This window comes from Bufo bufo, chromosome 6, assembly GCF_905171765.1.
Source record: "Bufo bufo chromosome 6, aBufBuf1.1, whole genome shotgun sequence".
NCBI lineage: Eukaryota > Metazoa > Chordata > Amphibia > Anura > Bufonidae > Bufo > Bufo bufo.
The window spans coordinates 7,021,658-7,048,502 of NC_053394.1; the positions used below are offsets into that span (position 1 = coordinate 7,021,658).

General features: G+C 43.8%; 1 protein-coding gene across 24 annotated transcripts in view; it reads left to right on the top strand.

The window, feature by feature from the left end:
• ABLIM1 (actin binding LIM protein 1) overlaps positions 1-26,845 on the top strand; it is a 269,963-nt gene that overhangs the window by 210,008 nt on the left and 33,110 nt on the right. For 13 of the 24 annotated variants that reach the window (XM_040435177.1, XM_040435185.1, XM_040435170.1 and 10 more), the window contains 4 exons: positions 7,669-7,773; positions 14,252-14,299; positions 21,003-21,146; positions 25,211-25,299. In XM_040435177.1, the coding sequence (XP_040291111.1) occupies positions 7,669-7,773; positions 14,252-14,299; positions 21,003-21,146; positions 25,211-25,299 (386 nt within the window). The remainder of the gene's footprint in view (positions 1-7,668; positions 7,774-14,251; positions 14,300-21,002; positions 21,147-25,210; positions 25,300-26,845) is intronic. The other 11 variants (XM_040435169.1, XM_040435174.1, XM_040435181.1 and 8 more) reach the window with 3 other exon arrangements.

The following is a 26,845-nucleotide window of genomic DNA, read 5'->3' on the forward strand; positions in this document are numbered from 1 at the left end:
AAGAAAACAACCACTAGAGGTCAGACTTACCCTAAAAAGAAAAACCTGATTTATTAAGGGATAATAAATGAGACGCAGATTATAGACCAGAGTTTTATTTTTACTCAAATAAAAGGCGAGCTTAGTAAATGTGCCCCATAATGTCTTCCTGGAGTTTCCAGGATTAGAAACACATGGCTGCTATCTTCCAGAAACAGCGCCAACCCCGTCCACAGGTCAAGTTTGGTATTGCGTCTTCATATCTTCAGTGGTGCTGGGCCACAATACTAGACACAACCAGCGGGCAGGGGTGGCGCTGTTTCTGGAAGAACCCCATGCAGGATGAGCAGCCAGTATGTGCCCATTAGAAACACAATGCACTACAGCAGACACTGATCCAGCAGGGGTTCCAAGGGAAGCATAAGGTGTTTCAGGAGACCAGCAGATTTGGGATTGCAGCTCTGGGTGTGACTGGTGTATACTGCACTGTCCTGCATGTGCTGTTCTCAGGCCAACACGCGTCATATTATTACACGTCTGTAGATGAAGATTGACCACAGAGGTGTGAACTGAGCGACTCAAGATGAGAAATTCCCACATAATTCCACACAGTGCCCAGAGAGTGCCAAGATAAATACCAAATATCCTGCCCAGAGAGTGCCACACAGTGCCCAGAGAGTGCCAAGATAAATACCAAATATCCTGCCCAGAGAGTGCCACACAGTGCCCAGAGAGTGCCAAGATAAATACCAAATATCCTGCCCAGAGAGTGCCACACAGTGCCCAGAGAGTGCCACACAGTGCCCAGAGAGTGCAAAGATAAATACCAAATATCCTGTCCAGAGAGTGCCACACAGTGCCCAGAGAGTGCCAAGATAAATACCAAATATCCTGCCCAGAGAGTGCCACACAGTGCCCAGAGAATGCCACACAGTGCCTAGGTGAGTGCCACACAGTGCCCAGATAGCGCCAAGATAAATACCAAATATCCTGCCCAGATAGTGCCACACAGTGCCCAGAGAGTGCCACACAGTGCCCAGAGAGTGCCAAGATAAATACCAAATATCCTGCCTAGAGAATGCCACACAGTGCCCAGAGAGTGCCAAGATAAATACCAAATATTCTGCCTAGATAGCGCCTTACAGTGCGTACATTAATAGTGGCTACCCTTCCTACACAGTGCCATGCGGCACCCAGATACATAGTGCTAGTACTGCCTACATATGTTCATACAGGGCTGGCGCCGTATTTATAGCTGGTGCCATCCTAGGCACCAGGTCTGAATATTTCCTGTCAGTGCCAGGATGAGGGGAGTGGCAGACAGAATAGCTGCTGGCTGGGGGCACCACTGAAGAGAGAGGTTGGCACAGGGGTGGACTGGGAATTTACAGTGGAGCCAACATTAGTAGATGGGGTCAACTCTAGTAGCTGGGCTAACACACGTACAGTCATGTGAAAAAATTAGGACACCCTTTGAAAGCATGTGGTTTTTTGTAACATTTTTAATAAATGGTTATTTCATCTCCGTTTCAACAATACAGAGAGATTAAAGTAATCCAACTAAACAAAGAAAACTGAAGAAAAGTCTTTTCAAGATCTTCTGTAAATGTCATTCTACAAAAATGCCTATTCTAACTGAGGAAAAAGATAGGACACCCTCACATGTATTCCCTCTTAAATTGGCTCAGATCTCACACAGGTATATCACACCAGGTGCACATAATTAGTAGATCGTTACTCTGCATGTTGAATGAGGCTTGCCCTATTTAAACCTCAGACATTTAGTTTGGTGTGCTCCTGACTGTTGAAGTGAGAGTGAGCACCATGGTGAGAGCAAAAGAGCTGTCAGAGGACTTCAGAAAAAAGATTGTAGCAGCCTATGAGTCTGGGAAGGGATTTAAAAAGATCTCAAAAGATTTTGAAATCAGCCATTCCACTGTCCGGAAGATAGTCTACAAGTGGAGGGCTTTCAAAACAACTGCCAACATGCCCAGGACTGGTCGCCCCAGCAAGTTCACCCCAAGAGCAGACCGCAAGATGCTAAAAGAGGTCTCCAAAAACCCTAAAGTGTCATCTCGAGAACTACAGCAGGCTCTGGCTACTGTTGATGTAGAAGTACATGCCTCTACAATCAGAAAGAGACTGTACAAGTTTAACTTGCATGGGAGGTGTGCAAGGAGGAAACCTTTGCTTTCCAAGAGAAACATCGAGGCCAGACTGACATTTGCCAGAGATAAAGTTGACAAAGACCAGGACTTCTGGAATAATGTTCTTTGGACAGATGAGTCCAAAATTGAATTATTTGGACACAACAGCAGAGGACATGTTTGGCGTAAACCAAACACAGCATTCTAAGAAAAGAACCTCATACCAACTGTGAAGCATGGAGGTGGAAGTGTCATGGTTTGGGGCTGCTTTGCTGCAGCAGGACCTGGTCAGCTCACCATCATAGAATCCACGATGAATTCTACTGTGTATCAGAAGGTGCTTGAAGAACATGTGAGACCATCAGTTAGAAAATTAAAGCTGAAGCGGAACTGGACCATGCAACATGACAATGACCCAAAACATACTAGTAAATCAACCAAAGATTGGCTGAAAAAGAAGAAATGGAGAGTCCTGGAATGGCCAAGTCAAAGTCCAGATTTGAATCCCATTGAGATGCTGTGGGGTGACTTGAAAAGGGCTGTACGTGCAAGAAACCCCTCAAACATCTCACAGCTGAAAAAGTTCTGCATTGAGGAGTGGGGTAAAATTTCCTCAGACCGATGTCGAAGACTGGTAGATGGCTACAAGAACCGTCTCACTGCAGTTATTTCAGCCAAAGGAGGTAACACTCGCTATTAGGGGCAAGGGTGTCCTATCTTTTTCCTCAGTTAGAATAGGCATTTTTGTAGAATGACATTTACAGAAGATCTTGAAAAGACTTTTCTTCAGTTTTCTTTGTTTAGTCGGATTACTTTAATCTCTCTGTATTGTTGAAACGGAGATGAAATAACCATTTATTAAAAATGTTACAAAAAACCACATGCTTTCAAAGGGTGTCCTAATTTTTTCACATGACTGTAGATGGGGCCATCACTACCACAGTGCAGCACAATATACTGCCCCAGCAGAACCAGATACCACAGTGCAGCACAATATACTGCCCCAGCAGAACCAGATACCGCAGTGCCGCACAATATACTGCCCCAGCAGAACCAGATACCACAGTGCAGCACAATATATTGCCCCAGCAGAACCAGATACCGCAGTGCAGCACAATATACCACCCCAGCAGAACCAGATACCACAGTGCAGCACAATATATTGCCCCAGCAGAACCAGATACCGCAGTGCAGCACAATATACCACCCCAGCAGAACCAGATACCACAGTGCAGCACAATATACCGCCCCAGCAGAACCAGATACCACAGTGCAGCACAATATACCGCCCCAGCAGAACCAGATACCACAGTGCAGCACAATATACTGCCCCAGCAGAACCAGATACCACAGTGCAGCACAATATACTGCCCCAGCAGAACCAGATACCACAGTGCAGTACAATATACTGCCCCAGCAGAACCAGATACCACAGTGCAGCACAATATACCGCCCCAGCAGAACCAGATACCGCAGTGCAGCACAATATACTGCCCCAGCAGAACCAGATACCACAGTGCAGCACAATATACTGCCCCAGCAGAACCAGATACCACAGTGCAGCACAATATACCGCCCCAGCAGAATCAAATACCACAGTGCAGCACAATATACCACCCCAGCAGAACCAGATATCACAGTGCAGCACAATATACTGCCCCAGCAGAACCAGATACCACAGTGCAGCACAATATACCGCCCCAGCAGAACCAGATACCACAGTGCAGCACAATATACTGCCCCAGCAGAACCAGATACCGCAGTGCAGCACAATATACTGCCCCAGCAGAACCAGATACCACAGTACAGCACAATATACCGCCCCAGCAGAACCAGATACCACAGTGCGGCACAATATACTGCCCCAGTAGAACCAGATACCACAGTGCGGCACAATATACTGCCTCAGCAGAACCATATACCACAGTGCAGCACAATATACCGCCCCAGCAGAACCATATACCACAGTGCAGCACAATATACTGCCCCAGCAGAACCAGATACCACAGTGCAGCACAATATACTGCCCCAGCAGAACCAAATACCACAGTGCAGCACAATATACCGCCCCAGCAGAACCAGATACCACAGTGCAGCACAATATACTGCTCCAGCAGAACCAGATACCACAGTGCAGCACAATATACCGCCCCAGCAGAACCAGATACCACAGTGCAGCACAATATACCGCCCCAGCAGAACCAGATACCACAGTGCAGCACAATATACCGCCCCAGCAGAACCAGATACCACAGTGCAGCACAATATACCGCCCCAGCAGAACCAGATACCACAGTGCAGCACAATATACTGCTCCAGAAGAACCAGATACCACTGTGCAGCACAATATACTGCCCCAGCAGAACCAGATACCACAGTACAGCACAATATACCGCCCCAGCAGAACCAGATACCACAGTGCGGCACAATATACTGCCCCAGTAGAACCAGATACCACAGTGCGGCACAATATACTGCCTCAGCAGAACCATATACCACAGTGCAGCACAATATACCGCCCCAGCAGAACCATATACCACAGTGCAGCACAATATACTGCCCCAGCAGAACCAGATACCACAGTGCAGCACAATATACTGCCCCAGCAGAACCAAATACCACAGTGCAGCACGATATACCGCCCCAGCAGAACCAGATACCACAGTGCAGCACAATATACTGCTCCAGCAGAACCAGATACCACAGTGCAGCACAATATACCGCCCCAGCAGAACCAGATACCACAGTGCAGCACAATATACCGCCCCAGCAGAACCAGATACCACAGTGCAGCACAATATACCGCCCCAGCAGAACCAGATACCACAGTGCAGCACAATATACCGCCCCAGCAGAACCAGATACCACAGTGCAGCACAATATACTGCCCCAGCAGAACCAGATACCACTGTGCAGCACAATATACTGCCCCAGCAGAACCAGATACCACAGTGCAGCACAATATACCGCCCCAGCAGAACCCGATACCACAGTGCAGCACAATATACCGCCCCAGCAGAACCAGGTACCACAGTGCAGCACAATATACTGCTCCAGCAGAACCAGATACCACAGTACAGCACAATATACTGCCCCAGCAGAACCATATACCACAGTGGAGCACAATATACTGCCCCAGCAGAACCAACAACTAAAGAGCAGCACAATATACCGCCCCAGCAGAACCATATACCACAGTGGAGCACAATATACCGCCCCAGCAGAACCAAAAACTAAAGAGCAGCACAATATACTGCCCCAGCAGAACCAGATACCACAGTGCCGCACAATATACTGCCCCAGCAGAACCAGATACCACAGTGCAGCACAATATACTGCTCCAGCAGAACCAAATACCACAGTGCAGCACAATATACTGCCCCAGCAGAACCAGATACCACAGTGCAGCACAATATACTGCCCCAGCAGAACCAAATACCACAGTGCAGCACAATATACTGCCCCAGCAGAACCAAATACCACAGTGCCGCACAATATACTGCCCCAGCAGAACCAGATACCACAGTGCAGCACAATATACTGCTCCAGCAGAACCAAATACCACAGTGCAGCACAATATACTGCCCCAGCAGAACCAAATACCACAGTGCCGCACAATATACTGCCCCAGCAGAACCAGATACCACAGTGCAGCACAATATACTGCTCCAGCAGAACCAAATACCACAGTGCAGCACAATATACCGCCCCAGCAGAACCAAATACCACAGTGCAGCACAATATACTGCCCCAGCAGAACCAAAAACCAAGGAGCAGCACAATATACTTCCTTGGCAGAACCAAATACCCCCCCAGAAGCTGCTCCTCTGTGGTGTTCAGTGCCAGCTGCCACATTCTGTCCTCTTCTTCTTCCAGTTAAGATATGGAGTAGGGGCCTGAGGAGATGAGACACAGGCCACAGCACAGAGCTAACCTTACTGTCGGCACTACATAGCTGTTACATCCAGTGATGTCTCCTCCTCTGATGTAAATGTTCTCTTTTCTCGTCTTCTCCTTTTAGCCCAGACCACCATGATAGATTCTTTCAGCCTCCTAAAATGCCTCTGTTATTAATAATGCAAGTATAGTGGGCCCCATTAATAATAATTCCCCCTATAGTGCCACTAGTAATAATAGTGCCCCCAGTAATAATAATGTCCCCTATAGTGCCCCCAGTAATAACAGTGCCCCTATAGTGCCCCCAGTAATAATAATGTCCCCTATAGTGCCCCCAGTAATAACAGTGCCCCTATAGTGCCCCCAGTAATAATAATGCCCCTATAGTGCCCCCAGTAATAATAATGTCCCCTATAGTGCCCCCAGTAATAATAATGCCCCTATAATGCCCCCAGTAATAACAGTGCCCCTATAGTGCCCCCAGTAATAATAATGTCCCCAATAGTGCCCCCAGTAATAACAGTGCCCCTATAGTGCCCCCAGTAATAATAATGCCCCTATAGTGCCCCCAGTAATAATAATGCCCCTATAGTGCCCCCAGTAATAATAATGCCCCTATAGTGCCCCCAGTAATAATAATGCCCCTATAGTGACCCCAGTAATAACAGTGCCCCTATAGTGCCCCCAGTAATAACAGTGCCCCTATAGTGCCCCCAGTAATAATAATGTCCCCTATAGTGCCCCCAGTAATAACAGTGCCCCTATAGTGCCCCCAGTAATAATAATGCCCCTATAGTGCCCCCAGTAATAATAATGCCCCTATAGTGACCCCAGTAATAACAGTGCCCCTATAGTGCCCCCAGTAATAATAATGTCCCCAATAGTGCCCCTAGTAATAGGCATATTTCAGTATAATGAATGACCCCCATAGTGCATATAATACCTAGATAGTGCCATACAGTGCCAAGATAAATACTTCATATCCTAGATAAATATTTGATATGCTGACTAGATAGTGCAGACAAGTCCATACAGTACCTAGATAAAAATGCATATATTGCCTAGGTACTGTAGTTCCACAGGGTACCCACAAAAATAGTACATAAACTGCCCAGATAATGCCACACTGTGCCCACATAAATAGTGCATATGCTAAACATGCAGTGCCTTACAGGACCCAGATAAAGTGTGTATGCTGCCATATTGTAACTACATACATTGTATATACTTTACTGAGCCAGAACCATGTGGTGCCCAGATAAGTACTTAATATACTGTCTATTTAGGGTGACATGGTGTGATATGATGCCCAGATAAATACTGCATATGTCCTGCCTAGATAGGTTCTTCATACACTGCCTAGATAGTGCCATATAGTGCCCAGATAAATAGTGGTTATACTGCCTATATAGTGTCCTTTAAAAAATTTCCATAACCATGTATCGTGGCATGAGCGGCACCTGGCGTTGTCATCCGTCACACCCTGGTCCAGTCCATTCACAGCTGATCTCACGAGACTGATGTTCGTGATATTACATTTTGTCATTTTGTTTCCTTTTGAAACAGTTTTCTGTTCTTTTAGTTTTTATGTATTCTTTTTTGTTCTCTGCTTTCTTTTCATTTCTGTTCATTCTTTTCATTGGAGGCACTGAGCCATCCAGCGGCAGGAGCTCCCCACTCCCCTATCGGCCAGACAGTCGCCCTTTAACACCAACATACGCTCAGACCCCTAAACATTTCCATGTTCCAGGTAGGAGCTGGTGCCGTCTATGTCTCCATGTCCTGTCCGACTGTAGATCTGTAGGAACATAACCTGTTCTGTCTCCATTGTCTTGTCTGCTGCTCGGGGAGGGAGTCATCTGTGTGTCTCCGACGTGTCACTGCTCCTCCCACTTTATAGAATGGGAGGGAATCGGTAATGTACCTTGTATTACAAACTCAGAAGTCAGGGATTGGATAAATACTAATTCCTGAAATGTCAACTCTGATCACGTCACAAGTTACATAGGATTTTCTTCAGCAGAAAAGTCACTGTGTCCATACATTACTGATCCTGAGTTACATGCTGTATTATACTCCAGAGCTGCACTCACTATTCTGCTGGTGCAGTCACTGTGTACATACATTACTTATCCTGTACTGATCCTGAGTTACATCCTGTATTGTACTCCAGAGCTGCACTCACTATTCTGCTGGTGCAGTCACTGTGTACATACATTACTTATCCTGTACTGATCCTGAGTTACATCCTGTATTATACTCCAGAGCTGCACTCACTATTCTGCTGGTGCAGTCACTGTGTACATACATTACTTATCCTGTACTGATCCTGAGTTACATCCTGTATTATACTCCAGAGCTGCACTCACTATTCTGCTTGTGCAGTCACTGTGTACATACACTACTTATCCTGTACTGATCCTGAGTTACATCCTGCAGTATACTCCAGAGCTGCACTCACTATTCTGCTTGTGCAGTCACTGTGTACATACATTACTTATCCTGTACTGTTCCTGAGTTACATCCTGTATTATACTCCAGAGCTGCACTCACTATTCTGCTGGTGCAGTCACTGTGTCCATAAATTACTTATGCTGTACTGTTCCTGAGTTACATCCTGTATTATACTCCAGAGCTGCACTCAATATTCTGCTGGTGGAGTCACTGTGTACATACATTACCTATCCTGTACTGATCCTGAGTTACATCCTGTATTATACTCCAGAGCTGCACTCACTATTCTGCTGGTGCAGTCACTGTGTACATACATTACTTATCCTGTACTGATCCTGAGTTACATCCTGTATTATTCTCCAGAGCTGCACTCACTATTCTGCTGGTGCAGTCACTGTGTACATACATTACTTATCCTGTACTGATCCTGAGTTACATCCTGTATTATACTCCAGAGCTGCACTCACTATTCTGCTGGTGCAGTCTCTGTGTACATACATTACTTATCCTGTACTGATCCTGAGTTACATCCTGTATTATACTCCAGAGCTGCACTCACTATTCTGCTGGTGCAGTCACTGTGTACATACATTACTTATCCTGCACTGATCCTGAGTTACATCCTGTATTATACTCCAGAGCTGCACTCACTATTCTGCTGGTGCAGTCACTGTGTACATACATTACTTATCCTGTACTGATCCCGAGTTACATCCTGCATTATAATCCAGAGCTGCACTCACTATTCTGCTGCTGGAATCACTGTGTAAATACATTACTTATCCTATACTAATACTGAGTTACATCCTGTATTATACTCCAGAGCTGCACTCACTATTCTGCTGGTGCAGTCACTGTGTACATATATTACTTATCCTGTACTGATCCTGAGTTACATCCTGCATTATAATCCCGAGCTACTCACTATTCTGCTGGTGCAGTCACTGTGTACATACATTACTTATCCTGTACTGATCCTGAGTTACATCCAGTATTATACTCCAGAGCTGTACTCACGATTCTGCTGGTGCAGTCACTGTGTACATACATTACATGCCGGTTTTAATAAATGACCCCCAAAATCTTATGAAAATTACCACTTTTACTGTGTCACTCTGATCACAGGAAGAGCTCAGTAACTTTGCCATACTTTATGCAGTGAGCTCCCTCTAGTGGTAACTGTATAATCTGTATGTAGTGAGCTCCCTCTAGTGGTGGCTGCATAATCTGTATGTAGCGAGCTCCCTCTAGTGGTGGCTGTATAATCTGTATGTAGTGAGCTCCCTCTAGTGGTGGCTGTATAATCTATATGTAGTGAGCTCCCCCTAGTGGTGGCTGTATAATCTGTATGTAGTGAGCTCCCTCTAGTGGTGGCTGCATAATCTGTATGTAGTGAGCTCCCTCTAGTGGTAGATGTATAATCTGTATGTAGTGAGCTCCCTCTAGTGGTGGCTGTATAATCTGTATGTAGTGAGCTAGTGGTGGCTGTATAATCTATATGCCATGAGCTCCCTCTAGTGGTAGCTGTATAATCTGTATGTAGTGAGCTCCTTTTAGTGGTGGCTGCATAATCTGTATGTAGTGAGTTCCCTCTAGTGGTGGCTGTATAATCTGTATGTAGTGAGCTCCCCCTAGTGGTGGCTGTATAATCTGCATGTAGTGAGCTCCCTCTAGTAGTGACTGTATAATCTATATGTAGCGAGCTCCCTCTAGTGGTGACTGTATAATCTGTATGTAGTGAGCTCCCTCTAGTGGTGACTGTATAATCTGTATGTAGTGAGCTCCCTCTAGTGGTGGCTGCATAATCTGTATGTAGCGAGCTCCCTCTAGTGGTGGCTGTATAATCTGTATGTAGTGAGCTCCCTCTAGTGGTGGCTGTATAATCTATATGTAGTGAGCTCCCCCTAGTGGTGGCTGTATAATCTGTATGTAGTGAGCTCCCTCTAGTGGTGGCTGCATAATCTGTATGTAGTGAGCTCCCTCTAGTGGTGGCTGTATAATCTGTATGTAGTGAGCTAGTGGTGGCTGTATAATCTATATGCCATGAGCTCCCTCTAGTGGTAGCTGTATAATCTGTATGTAGTGAGCTCCTTTTAGTGGTGGCTGCATAATCTGTATGTAGTGAGTTCCCTCTAGTGGTGGCTGTATAATCTGTATGTAGTGAGCTCCCCCTAGTGGTGGCTGTATAATCTGCATGTAGTGAGCTCCCTCTAGTAGTGACTGTATAATCTATATGTAGCGAGCTCCCTCTAGTGGTGACTGTATAATCTGTATGTAGTGAGCTCCCTCTAGTGGTGACTGTATAATCTGTATGTAGTGAGCTCCCTCTAGTGGTGGCTATATAATCTGTATGTAGTGAGCTCCCTCTAGTGGTGAGTGCATAATCTGTATGTAGTGAGCTCCCTCTAGTGGTGGCTGTATAATCTGTATGTAGTGAGCTCCCCCTAGTAGTGGCTGTATAATCTGTATGTAGTGAGCTCCCTCTAGTGGTGGCTGTATAATCTATATGTAGGGAGCTCCCTCTAGTGGTAGCTGTATAATCTGTATGTAGTGAGCTCCCTCTAGTAGTGGCTGCATAATCTGTATGTAGTGAGCTCCCCCTAGTGGTGGCTGTATAATCTGTATGTATTGAGCTCCCTCTAGTGGTGGCTGTATAATCTGTATTTAGTGAGCTCCATCTAGTGGTGGCTGTATAATCTGTATGTAGTGAGCTCCCTCTAGTGGTGGCTGTATAATCTGTATGTAGTGAGCTCCCTCCAGTGGTGGTTGTTTAATCTGTATGTAGTGAGCTCCCTCTAGTGATGGCTGTATAATCTGTATGTAGTGAGCTCCATCTAGTGGTGGCTGTATAATCTGTATGCACTGAGCTCCCTCTAGTGGTGGCTGTATAATCTGTATGTAGTGAGCTCCATCCAGTGGTGGTTGTATAATCTGTATGTAGTGAGCTCCATCTAGTGGTGGCTGTATAATCTGTATGTAGTGAACTCCCTCTAGTGGTGGCTGTATAATCTGTATGTAGTGAGCTCCCTCTAGTGGTGACTGTATAATCTGTATGTAGTGAGCTCCCTCTAGTGGTGACTGTATAATCTGTATGTAGTGAGCTCCCTCTAGTGGTGGCTGTATAATCTGTATGTAGTGAGCTTCCTCTAGTGGTGACTGTATAATCTGTATGTAGTGATCTCCCTCTAGTGGTGACTGTATAATCTGTATGTAGTGAGCTCCCTCTAGTGGTGACTGTATAATCTGTATGTAGTGAGCTGCCTCTAGTGGTGGCTGTATAATCTGTATGTAGTGAGCTCCTTCTAGTGGTGGCTGTATTCTCTATATGTAGTGAGCTCCCTCTAGTGGTGGCTGTATAATCTGTATGTAGGCAGCTCCCTCTAGTGGTGGCTGTATAATCTGTATGTAGTGAGCTCCCTCTAGTGGTGGCTGTATAATCTGTATGTAGTGAGCTCCCTCTAATGGTGGCTTTAAGCAGACAGAATATAATATTTTAGCTGAATGGCTGCTTGAAGTGAAGCAGGGGGTTTGAGGCTCTGTGTCTCCCTGTAAGGTGTTGTTTCTCTGTTTACAGTAAATTTGGCACCCGGGGCTGGTCCTTTGTCTGCCGCCCCTCCCCAATACTTTAAAAGAACACACTAATAATCCCCATTGTGCCCCCTTCATAGTAATAATAATGTCCATTGTGCCCCCTTCACAGTACTAATGCCCATTGTTCCCCCTTAATAGTAGTAATGCCCACTGTGCTAGTAATGCCCTCTGTGCCCCCTACATAGTAGAAATCCCCATTGTACCCGCTTCACAGTAATAATGCCCACTATGCCCCCTTCACAGTAATAATGCCCACTGTGCCCCCTTCACTGTAATAATGCCCACTGTGCTCCCTTCATTGTAGTAATGCCCTCTGGCTCTGTGCCCCCTCCATAGTAGAAAATCCCATTGTGCCGCCTTCACATTAGTAATGCCCTCTTTGCCCCCTCCATAGTAGTAATGCCCTCTGTGCCCCCTCCATAGTAGTAATGCCCTCTGTGCCCCCAGCTGTTTGAAGAGAGGGCAGCGCTCACATTAGAGCCGCTTTCTCTGCTCTGTTCACCCGCTCGCCGTAGTATTTGCAGTGATGAGCCGGTAAACAGAGCGGAGAAGGCTGCGCTCGTACGGAAGAAAAAACAGACAACCCCTTTAAAGACATACTTGGAAAACATTCCATACAGCGCTACAGAACATACAGGGTCATACAGCCCCACATATCTGCCTCTTCCATCCAGTGACTTCTCTTCTCTGATGTAGACTTTCTCTTTCCTCTTCTTCTCCTTCAGACCAGACCGCCATAGAGACGTCTTTCAGCCGCGCCTCGTCTCTGCAGAGTTTAACAAACAGACATCTTACTTTCCTACTTTTCCATCCTCCCGCCTTCTCAACACCCATCCTGCCCCCCCCAATACTGTGTCCGCTGTGCCCCCCAATACTTTCCTGCAGAAACAGTCCCCCTAAAAAACTGGTACCACACCGATAGTGCGTCAGTACAAAAACACCCCTTTATATTGTGCGCTAGTAATATCAGATCAGACCCCTGTATAAAACCCTAAATGAGATCCCCCCATCTCAGACCAAACCCCCTTTAGACCTCTATGTCAGACCCCATATAAGACCCCAGTTTTAGACCTCAGATCAGACCCCCTATAGACCACTCCAGACCCCCATTAGACCTCTCCAGACCCCCATTAGACCTCCATATCAGACACCTCTCCTGCCGCCCCTCTCCCTGTCCTGTCTTCTCTTCTCAGGGCCGGCGCTGCAGTCTCCCGACCTCCTGCAGCGTCAGGTCAGAGTGCGCTCTGTACGTCCTGACGCTGCAGGCAGCCAGGACACAGCAGCGCCGGCCCTGAGAAGAGCGAGCAGGAGGAGGGGTAAGTACTGGACAGCGCTCACAGCGCTTCTCTTCTCCTCCTGCAGACTAGTGAGCGCTTCCATTACGGAATCGCTCACTAGTATTCCCTTTATAAGATGCACTGTATTGATGGAAGCGCTCATTGCTTCTATCACCCGGGACCGTCACCCGGGGAGGACCGCCCCCCCCCCCCCCCCCCCCCCCCCCTGGGCACACCACTGCTCTTTCCTGCTATAAATCACAGCACTTAGCCTCCGGACCATCCAGCACCACCACCTACTAGTCATCAATTAAATACTGGGGATGCATTTTGCTATCTGCTGTGTAGGCACCATCATGCTTGCCAACCCAACCTCCTAGTGACCACCACCCTCCTTGTGCATAGACCTCCTCTTTATCAGCCCCTGAAGAAGATTCTCACAGGTTCCTAGGTTTAACCCCATAGGACAGAATTAATTTCCACCCCTCTCTGCTCCATAGACATCCCCTGTAGGGGAGCCATGTTTAATTTCCATCTGCTGATAGGACAGAGGCCATCAGTGGTGACCCCAGTGTAAAGATAGGCGGTGTAGAGGACCCCATAGGATACCGTGAGATTGTCACAAACCTGAATGCTTTGAACTTTTGTTTGGCCTGAGGATCTTGAAGTCATCACAGATGTTCCTGGAGTCCTTCGGGGGTCCCCTTGTGTTGGTGTCATGTCCTCCCATCTGTTTCATGTCTTCTATGTCGATACGTTCATGATATGTTTATGGCGTCTTCTCTCATTGGCTGTTGGTTCTCCGGGTTGGGACAGGAACCTGCCCTTCGCTGGCGTCATCGTCTTGTCTGTGGCTCTTACTATTTTCAGACATTAATTAATCTATATTTTATTTTCCTTCCGCAGATCAAGGACTGAACATTTACCGGAAACCTCCTATCTATAAGCAGCACGGTAACGTTCCCTCTGCCTCTCGTCTGTCTTCTGCTGTGTGACCTTGGCTTGGACCATGCATGGCCAATTACTGACCCACAGTACTGACCGGACTAGAGCAGAACACATGGGACCAGGTGGCAGATGCTGGTAACCAGTGTCTTCACTGCCATGTTATAGACCCAACATCATAGTCAGTTCTCATCTGAACCTGGTGGTCACAGCCCCCCACCCACCTGAAGGCCAAGGTCACAAACCCCTCCTAGATCCAGCTGGACCTCCAGCACTCACCACCAGGACGCACTATGCTGGACTCTGCCCATTACAGATAACTTTTAGTATATTTCTTACTTTCTCCTGTTGCCTGTAACGTCAGGTATGTAATCACCCAGACGTGCCCCAAATCACCGAAAAGGTCACCAGAATCTCAGCATTGAGTTCAGACCCCCATAAACCTGTGTGTTCTAGTGGTGTGCCCCCGTCATCCCTGGTAACACTGTCTTGTCTTAATCTGTTTTCTGGTTTGTTGTGTCTGTCCTTAACATGTGAGCATTCACTCATCGCATCATTGTATTCCCTCAGTAAGTACCGCGGGGAGACCACCCCGAACGGCTTCACAGCCCCTGCACCTCCTCGTCTCCTGCTCCCAGAAACTTTACTGTCTCTGTCCAACTAGATGCCATGCAAATTCCTCCTGCCACAGCTGTACTTCCAGCACTCACCACCAGAGCGCGCTGCAACACCCTGACACAAATATTGAGTATAGATAATATAGTAGATGTCACCTGCAGTCCTATGTAACACCACAGATAACACAGTGATAACTCTGTGAGTACAGATAATGTAGTAGATGTCACCTGCAGTCCTATGTAACACCACAGATAACACAGTGATAACTCTGTGAGTACAGATAATGTAGTAGATGTCACCTGCAGTCCTATGTAACACCACAGATAACACAGTGATAACTCTCTGAGTACAGATAATGTAGTAGATGTCACCTGCAGTCCTATGTAACACTACAGATAACACAGTGATAACTCTCTGAGTACAGATAATGTAGTAGACGTCACCTGCAGTCCTATGTAACACCACAGATAACACAGTGATAACGCTCTGAGTACAGATAATGTAGTAGATGTCACCTGCAGTCCTATGTAACACCACAGATAACACAGTGATAACTCTCTGAGTACAGATAATGTAGTAGATGTCACCTGCAGTCCTATGTAACACCACAGATAACACAGTGATAACTCTGTGAGTACAGATAATGTAGTAGATGTCACCTGCAGTCCTATGTAACACCACAGATAACACAGTGATAACTCTCTGAGTACAGATAATGTAGTAGATGTCACCTGCAGTCCTATGTAACACTACAGATAACACAGTGATAACTCTCTGAGTACAGATAATGTAGTAGACGTCACCTGCAGTCCTATGTAACACCACAGATAACACAGTGATAACGCTCTGAGTACAGATAATGTAGTAGATGTCACCTGCAGTCCTATGTAACACCACAGATAACACAGTGATATCTCTCTGAGTACAGATAATGTAGTAGATGTCACCTGCAGTCCTATGTAACACCACAGATAACACAGTGATAACTCTCTGAGTACAGATAATGTAGTAGATGTCACCTGCAGTCCTATGTAACACCACAGATAACACAGTGATAACTCTCTGAGTACAGATAATGTAGTAGATGTCACCTGCAGTCCTATGTAACACCACAGATAACACAGTGATAACTGTCTGAGTACAGATAATGTAGTAGATGTCACCTGCAGTCCTATGTAACACCACAGATAACACAGTGATAACTCTCTGAGTACAGATAATGTAGTAGATGTCACCTGCAGTCCTATGTAACAGCACAGATAACACAGTGATAACTCTCTGAGTACAGATAATTTAGTAGATGACACCTGCAGTCCTATGTAACAACACAGATAACACTGTGATAACTCTCTGAGTACAGATAATGTAGATGTCACCTGCAGTCCTATGTAACACCACAGGTCACACAGTGATAACTTTCTGAGTACAGATAATGTAGATGTCACCTGCAGTCCTATGTAACACCACAGATAACACAGTGATAACTTTCTGAGTACAGATAATGTAATAGATGTCACCTGCAGTCCTATGTAACACCACAGATAACACAGTGATAACTCTCTGAGTACAGATAATGTAGTAGATATCACCTGCAGTCCTATGTAACACCACAGATAACACAGTGATAACTCTCTGAGTACAGATAATGTAGTAGATGTCACCTGCAGTCCTATGTAACACCACAGATAACACAGTGATAACTCTCTGAGTACAGATAATGTAGTAGATGTCACCTGCAGTCCTATGTAACACCACAGATAACACAGTGATAACGCTCTGAGTACAGATAATGTAGTAGATGTCACCTGCAGTCCTATGTAACACCACAGATAACACACAGTGATGATAAATACTACAATCAGATGCTCTTAACTTTGCTTTTCGCTTGATCTTCCATCTTGCCCCTTTATCTACCTCGGCATTAACCCTTTAACCTCCTGGGCTTCTTCACGCCTGGCGGCTGCATGCTCCTGTATCACAGGTCTCTCTCTGTTGATTTTCCTGGCCCCGTGCACTAGGACATGATGTGACCTCCAGTGAAGCTCAGTCTTTGGGGGGGTCGGACGCTGCAGTTTCCAGAGAGGACTTCTCTGTCAGACTAGAGCAGCCCTTTAATATCATGTTTTAATTAAAGTAACTGTTTCTAGACTTTATCTGTTACTGGGAAAGTTGGGTGATAACCAGTATTACAGCAGTTGCCGCTGAGGGTGACTTTGGATGTGGACAGGTTTGATATTCGGGGCTGTAGGAAAGCGGGGTGGTGACTGTGGAAGCCATAATGGGGCACTGTGTCCTTCACTCTGCTTTCCCACCGTCAGATTCAAGTGAATTTACAAGACAGTGAATGAGTTTTCTAGTTCTTAGTAATGAGGAGCTGAGAGAGAAATGTGAGCGGCTGCATCACAAGATCCTCCATTCTCTTCTGGGCTCAGCCTTGGTTAACGGAAGATTAGTAGCAAAGGTTGGTTTCAGACAACTCAAGGATTTACTGGACCGACACCTCATCCAGTAATATACAGCCATTCATAGGAATGTGCAGCGTTTCTGAAAAATCAGCCTTGCATTAACAGATTGGCGCAGGAATTGGATGTTCACAATGTGAGATGCAGCCAAGCCTGTCCCAAGTACAAGAAATGACACATGGACAATAATATAGGTCACCAATGACATGGAAACAATGTATCCCTGCAGGAGGAGGGGTGTACTGTATACTAAAGCATCTACAAATCAATTCTTCATATGAAAACGCTAACCCATGCAAAACTCTGACTGACACATGAAAACATGGAAGCAGCAGGAACAATTTACATCTATATACAAGAATATACCTGCTATAATACTACCCCTATGTACAAGAATATATCTACTATAATACTGCTTCTATGTACAGGAATATAACTGCTATAATACTGCTCCTATGTACAAGAATATAACTACTATAATACTGCCTCCTATGTACAAGAATATAACTACTATCATACTGCCCCCTATGTACAGGAATATAACTACTATAATACTGCTCCTATGTACAAGAATATAACTGCTATAATACTGCTCCTATGTACAAGAATATAACTACTATAATACTGCCTCCTATGTACAAGAATATAACTACTATCATACTGCCTCCTATGTACAAGAATATAACTACTATCATACTGCCCCCTATGTACAGGAATATAACTACTATAATACTGCTCCTATATACAAGAATATAACTACTATAATACTGCTCCTATGTACAAGAATATAACTACTATAATACTGCTCCTATGTACAAGAATATAACTACTATAATACTACCCCTATGTACAAGAATATATCTACTATAATACTGCTTCTATGTACAGGAATATAACTGCTATAATACTGCTCCTATGTACAAGAATATAACTACTATAATACTGCTCCTATGTACAAGAATATAACTACTATAATACTGCTCCTATGTACAAGAATATAACTACTATAATACTGCCTCCTATGTACAAGAATATAACTACTATAATACTGCTCCTATGTACAAGAATATAACTACTATAATATTGCCTCCTATGTACAAGAATATAACTACTATATTACTGCTCCTATGTACAAGAATATAACTACTATAATACTGCCTACTATGTACAAGAATATAACTACTATAATACTGCTACTATGTACAAGAATATAACTACTATAATACTGCCCCTATGTACAAGAATATAACTACTATAATACTGCCCCTATGTACAAGAATATATCTACTATAATACTGCTTCTATGTACAAGAATATAACTACTATAATATTGCCTCCTATGTACAAGAATATAACTACTATAATACTGCTCCTATGTACAAGAATATAACTACTATAATACTGCCTACTATGTACAAGAATATAACTACTATAATACTGCCCCTATGTACAAGAATATAACTACTATAATACTGCCCCTATGTACAAGAATATATCTACTATAATACTGCTACTATGTACAAGAATATAACTACTATAATACTGCCCCTATGTACAAGAATATATCTACTATAATACTGCTTCTATGTACAGGAATATAACTACTATAATACTGCTCCTATGTACAAGAATATAACTACTATAATACTGCTCCTATGTACAAGAATATAACTACTATAATACTGCTCCTATGTACAAGAATATAACTACTATAATATTGCCTCCTATGTACAAGAATATAACTACTATAATACTGCCTACTATGTACAAGAATATAACTACTATAATACTGCTACTGTGTACAAGAATATAACTACTATAATACTGCCCCTATGTACAAGAATATAACTACCATAATACTGCTCCTATGTACAAAAATATAACTACTATAATACTGCTCTATGTACAAGAATATAACTACTATAATACTGCCTCCTATGTACAAGAATATAACTATTATAATACTGCTCCTATGTACAAGAATATAACTACTATAATATTGCCTCCTATGTACAAGAATATAACTACTATATTACTGCTCCTATGTACAAGAATATAACTACTATAATACTGCTCCTATGTACAAGAATATAACTACCATAATACTGCTCCTATGTACAAGAATATAACTACTATAATATTGCCTCCTATGTACAAGAATATAACTACTATAATACTGCTCCTATGTACAAGAATATAACTACTATAATACTGCTCCTATGTACAAGAATATAACTACCATAATACTGCTCCTATGTACAAGAATATAACTACTATAATATTGCCTCCTATGTACAAGAATATAACTACTATAATACTGCTCCTATATACAAGAATACAACTACTATAATACTGCTCCTATGTACAAGAATATAACTACTATAATACTGCTCCTATGTACAAGAATATAACTACTATAATACTGCTCCTATATACAAGAATACAACTACTATAATACTGCTCCTATGTACAAGAATATAACTACTATAATACTGCTCCTATGTACAAGAATATAACTACTATAATACTGCCTCCTATATACAAGAATATAACTACTATAATACTGCTCCTATGTACAAGAATATAACTACTATAATACTGCCTCCTATATACAAGAATATAACTACTATAATACTGCTCCTATGTACAAGAATATAACTACTATAATACTGCTCCTATGTACAAGAATATAACTACTATAATACTGCCTCCTATGTACAAGGATATAACTACTATAATACTGCCTCCTATGTACAAGAATATTACTACTATAATACTGCTCCTATGTACAAGAATATAACTACTATAATACTGCCTCCTATGTACAAGAATATAACTACTATAATACTGCTCCTATGTACAAGAATATAACTACTATAATACTGCTCCTATATACAAGAATATAACTACTATAATACTGCTCCTATGTATAAGAATATAACTACTATAATACTGCCTCCTATGTACAAGGATATAACTACTATAATACTGCTCCTATATACAAGAATATAACTACTATAATACTGCTCCTATGTACAAGAATATAACTACTATAATACTGCTCCTATGTACAAGAATATAACTACTATAATACTGCTCCTATGTACAAGAATATAACTACTATAATACTACTCCTATGTACAAGAATATAACTACTATAATACTGCCTCCTATGTACAAGAATATAACTACTATAATACTGCTCCTATGTACAAGAATATAACTACTATAATACTACTCCTATGTACAAGAATATAACTACTATAATACTGCCCCCTATGTACAAGAATATAACTACTATAATACTGCCTCCTATGTACAAGAATATAACTACTATAATACTGCTCCTATGTACAAGAATATAACTACTATAATACTGCCTCCTATGTACGGTATTATTTTATAATACTGCCTCCTGATGAGAAGGGTTATGCTGTGTTTTGTCAGGCTGGAGGTCTGTTAGCGGTCTCCATGTGTGTTGTCTGGGTGCTGGTGTAGATATTGGGGTTGGGGAGTCACACTGTCTTGGTGCACGGGGTCCTTCTCATGATGCAGCAGGTGGTGGTTTAGGTCCTGCATGGCACATTTACTCACTGAGCCAAAGAGCTAAGTTACAACCTGATCCTATTTAGATGCAGCTGCCATGGCAGCGTTCAACAACTCCGAGGATATCATCAAGTCTTCCAAGTTCCCAGCTGCCCACGCTCCGGCGCCCGGCGAAGTCCCAAAGATTGAGACCGACTATTGGCCCGGTCCTCCCTCACTTGCTGCTATAGGTAGGGAAGCTGAGAGTGGATCCTGTGACTGCTCGTGTCCCATCAGGTGGAGGGATGGTGCAGATGTGTGACACCACATTCCGTGTTTCCTGCCATTCTGCTGGTGGAGCAGGGTTTGGTGCAGCCGCCAGGACTTGGTATCCTGTTAATGTTACCATCGTAGGTGAAAACAATATTTTGTTGAGGCTTGAAAGGGATTACAGAGAAGTTCTAGAACTTTCTAATAGACTTTCTTTCAACTACTCTCCATTTTCTGGATCACTGCTTGCTGTTTGTTAAGTTGTATCCAGTCTGGACAATACTGAGAACCTCAGACGGACACATTCTACCCTCATTGATACCTTGTAACTATCTGTCAAGCCAGGGAGAGATGTGTGCTGCTCAGTTGTGTCTCTCATGGATGATTGTCTGGAGTGGATACAGCTGAAACCTGTGCGAACAGGGACAAGAGCCCAGTGCGTTTTCAGTCTCTGGATATTAACAAGAAAAAGCTAATCACTGACAGCAAGCACTGATCTTGCAAATGTTTATAAAGTCTGGTAAAAAGTTAAGAAAAAGTTCAGTATTAAATCATTTAGCTTAATTTTCAGAACACTGTGTAAGAATTACTTTGGACCGAGGTGCAGCCTGTATTATGCTCCATTTCTGCATTTATTAGTTTGTTGGCTCCAGAGCTGAAATTTCCCAACATTCCCTGCTTGTTCAGTGTGTCTTCTGAGATTGTACCGTCATTTTTCACCAGCATCTACACAGTTATTTGATGTAGATAAAAATCACTGCTTCCCTTGCATTATAGGAGCTTAACTGTTTTAGGGATGTAGCAGAATAATGAGTGCAGCTCCGGAGCATAATAGAAGCTATAATAAATAAATTATAGTGAGCACTCAATACCTGTTGTCATATACCGGGTCTATTGCATTATATCTCATTTATTTCATAAAATTATGCATACATTATATTAGATTAGGATAAAAATAGACAATATGTAATATATATATATGGTGCCTTGGTCTATAAAAATCACAATATATGAAAAAATTGCAGTTTAGTATTACTGATAAATCAATTTATAAAAACCAATATAAACACATTTGTATTAAGAACATTTATATTAAGAGCAATAATATGTCATAAAAACAAATTGTTGCTAAAATATGTCCTCATGAGCGTTGCAACTTTGTTCCTTGCGCTATTGAGTCCCAATTGTGTCTTGCGTTAAATAAGAAGGGGAGAAGAGGCTATTTCACAGATTTGTGCGGTATGTTCATAAGTATATGGATCCAGTGGTACTCACTGTTAGAAGTCCGGCTTGTGTAAAACTGTCCCTGGTGGCGTCCCACCACAGGTCAGTACACTCACCCGGTTCGCTTATGGCACTGTGGAGTATCTCCTGATACTCGGTATCCGCGGTATCGTTACGGTTGTTTGCAGATCTGCTCCCAAGTGGCCGCTGTGCGTCCCACGTGCAGCTGGCGTCCTGCGCTTTTTGCCGACACTGCACGTAGTCAGGGCGCTGGTGAAGTCTTTACCTATAGGTTGCTTCAAGACTCCTTTGAAATGCCAGGGATAATCTCAATCACCGTCTGTGCGGTCGGGTCCGTAACTGCGCGTGCTGATCAGCTCCAATGTGTTTCAGGTGTCTTGTCCACTATAAGGGTCCCATCCGCTATTAGCGGATGGGACCCTTATAGTGGACAAGACACCTGAAACACATTGGAGCTGATCAGCACGCGCAGTTACGGACCCGACCGCACAGACGGTGATTGAGATTATCCCTGGCATTTCAAAGGAGTCTTGAAGCAACCTATAGGTAAAGACTTCACCAGCGCCCTGACTACGTGCAGTGTCGGCAAAAAGCGCAGGACGCCAGCTGCACGTGGGACGCACAGCGGCCACTTGGGAGCAGATCTGCAAACAACCGTAACGATACCGCGGATACCGAGTATCAGGAGATACTCCACAGTGCCATAAGCGAACCGGGTGAGTGTACTGACCTGTGGTGGGACGCCACCAGGGACAGTTTTACACAAGCCGGACTTCTAACAGTGAGTACCACTGGATCCATATACTTATGAACATACCGCACAAATCTGTGAAATAGCCTCTTCTCCCCTTCTTATTTAACGCAAGACACAATTGGGACTCAATAGCGCAAGGAACAAAGTTGCAACGCTCATGAGGACATATTTTAGCAACAATTTGTTTTTATGACATATTATTGCTCTTAATATAAATGTTCTTAATACAAATGTGTTTATATTGGTTTTTATAAATTGATTTATCAGTAATACTAAACTGCAATTTTTTCATATATTGTGATTTTTATAGACCAAGGCACCATATATATATATTACATATTGTCTATTTTTATCCTAATCTAATATAATGTATGCATAATTTTATGAAATAAATGAGATATAATGCAATAGACCCGGTATATGACAACAGGTATTGAGTGCTCACTATAATTTATTTATTAATTCTTTAGTGTTAACCCTTATGTGGTCAGGGTGAACCACATCATAGTTAGAGCACCTACCCTGGTAATCAGAAGGGTGAGCCACTATAAACCTACAATAATAGAAGCTATAACTCTCCTCATCAGCATTTTCTCTTGTTGTCTTTTGCAGACATCCTATAATTTCACGTCACTTTTTGCCCAATTTATCTCATTCTGTCTATCCCGTATTTTTCACAAATTTTCTGTCATTGTTTAGAATCAGTGTGATCAGTCCTATCACCAGATCACTGAGCCCTGTGATTACTGTGATCAGTCCCATCCCCAGATCACTGAGCCCTGTGATCACTGTGATCAGTCCCATCACCAGATCACTGAGCCCTGTGATCACTGTGATCAGTCCCATCACCAGATCACTGAGCCCTGTGATCACTGTGATCAGTCCCATCCCCAGATCACTGAGCCCTGTGATCATGTGATTACTGTGATCAGTCCCATCCCCAGATCACTGAGCCCTGTGATCATGTGATTACTGTGATCAGTCCCATCCCCAGATCACTGAGCCCTGTGATCATGTGATTACTGTGATCAGTCCCATCCCCAGATCACTGAGCCCTGTGATTACTGTGATCAGTCCCATCCCCAGATCACTGAGCCCTGTGATCATGTGATTACTGTGATCAGTCCCATCCCCAGATCACTGAGCCCTGTGATCATGTGATTACTGTGATCAGTCCCATCCCCAGATCACTGAGCCCTGTGAGCCCTGTGATCACTGTGATCAGTCCCATCACCAGATCACTGAGCCCTGTGATCACTGTGATCAGTCCCATCCCCAGATCACTGAGCCCTGTGATCACTGTGATCAGTCCCATCCCCAGATCACTGAGCCCTGTGATCACTGTGATCAGTCCCATCACCAGATCACTGAGCCCTGTGATCACTGTGATCAGTCCCATCACCAGATCACTGAGCCCTGTGATCACTGTGATCAGTCCCATCCCCAGATCACTGAGCCCTGTGATCATGTGATTACTGTGATCAGTCCCATCCCCAGATCACTGAGCCCTGTGATCATGTGATTACTGTGATCAGTCCCATCCCCAGATCACTGAGCCCTGTGATCATGTGATTACTGTGATCAGTCCCATCCCCAGATCACTGAGCCCTGTGATTACTGTGATCAGTCCCATCCCCAGATCACTGAGCCCTGTGATCATGTGATTACTGTGATCAGTCCCATCCCCAGATCACTGAGCCCTGTGATCATGTGATTACTGTGATCAGTCCCATCCCCAGATCACTGAGCCCTGTGATCACTGTGATCAGTCCCATCACCAGATCACTGAGCCCTGTGATCACTGTGATCAGTCCCATCCCCAGATCACTGAGCCCTGTGATCATGTGATTACTGTGATCAGTCCCATCCCCAGATCACTGAGCCCTGTGATTACGGTGATCAGTCACTTCTATGGTCTTGTATATACCTTCATGTAACTTCTGGACCTTTGACCTTAATAATAAACGAACTATAATGGTGTAAGTTATGAGATGATCTGTTGATATCTGGTTGTGATTAGGTAATCACTAAGTTTCCTGCATTTAGGGGACACAAGAAGAAGATCCAGCGGTCGGGAGGAGGAAGATGAGGAATTGCAGAGACGACGACAACTTCAGGAAGAACAGTTGATGAAGGTGAGAACCAACCCGTCGGATGTACAGTCGTGGACAAAAGTTTTGAGAATGACACAAATATTAGTTTTCACAAAGTTTGCTGCTAAACTGCTTTTAGATCTTTGTTTCAGTTGTTTCTGTGATGTAGTGAAATATAATTACACGCACTTCATACGTTTCAAAGGCTTTTATCGACAATTACATGACATTGATGCAAAGAGTCAGTATTTGCAGTGTTGGCCCTTCTTTTTCAGGACCTCTGCAATCCGACTGGGCATGCTCTCAATCAACTTCTGGGCCAATTCCTGACTGATACAACCCATTCTTTTATCATCACTTCTTGGAGTTTGTCAGAATTAGTGGGTTTTTGTTTGTCCACCCGCCTCTTGAGGATTGACCATAAGTTCTCAATGGGATTAAGATCTGGGGAGTTTCCAGGCCATGGACCCAAAATGTCAACGTTTTGGTCCCCGAGCCACTTAGTTATCACTTTTGCCTTATGGCACGGTGCTCCATCGTGCTGGAAAATGCATTGTTCTTCACCAAACTGTTGTTGGATTGTTGGAAGAAGTTGCTGTTGGAGGGTGTTTTGGTGCCATTCTTTATTCATGGCTGTGTTTTGGGGCAAAATTGTGAGTGAGCCCACTCCCTTGGATGAGAAGCAACCCCACACATGAATGGTCTCAGGATGCTTTACTGTTGGCATGACACAGGACTGATGGTAGCGCTCACCTTTTCTTCTCCGGACAAGCCTTTTTCCAGATGCCCCAAACAATCGGAAAGAGGCTTCATCAGAGAATATGACTTTGCCCCAGTCTTCAGCAGTCCATTCACCAAACTTTCTGCAGAAGATCAATCTGTCCCTGATGTTTATTTTGGAGAGAAGTGGCTTCTTTGCTGCCCTTCTTGACACCAGGCCATCTTCCAAAAGTCTTCGCCTCACTGTGCGTGCAGATGCGCTCACACCCGCCTGCTGCCATTCCTGAGCAAGCTCTGCACTGGTGGCACTCCGATCCCGCAGCTGAATCCTCTTTAGGAGACGATCCTGGCGCTTGCTGGACTTTCTTGGTCGCCCTGAAGCCTTCTTAACAAGAATTGAACCTCTTTCCTTGAAGTTCTTGATGATCCTATAAATTGTTGATTGAGGTGCAATCTTAGTAGCCACAATATCCTTGCCTGTGAAGCCATTTTTATGCAACGCAATGATGGCTGCACGCGTTTCTTTGCAGGTCACCATGGTTAACAATGGAAGAACAATGATTTCAAGCATCACCCTCCTTTTAACATGTCAAGTCGGCCATTTTAACCCAATCAGCCTGACATAATGATCTCCAGCCTTGTGCTCGTCAACATTCTCACCTGAGTTAACAAGACGATTACTGAAATGATCTCAGCAGGTCCTTTAATGACAGCAATGAAATGCAGTGGAAAGGTTTTTTTGGGATTAAGTTAATTTTCATGGCAAAGAAGGACTATGCAATTCATCTGATCACTCTTCATAACATTCTGGAGTAGATGCAAATTGCTATTATAAAAACTTAAGCAGCAACTTTTCCAATTTCCAATA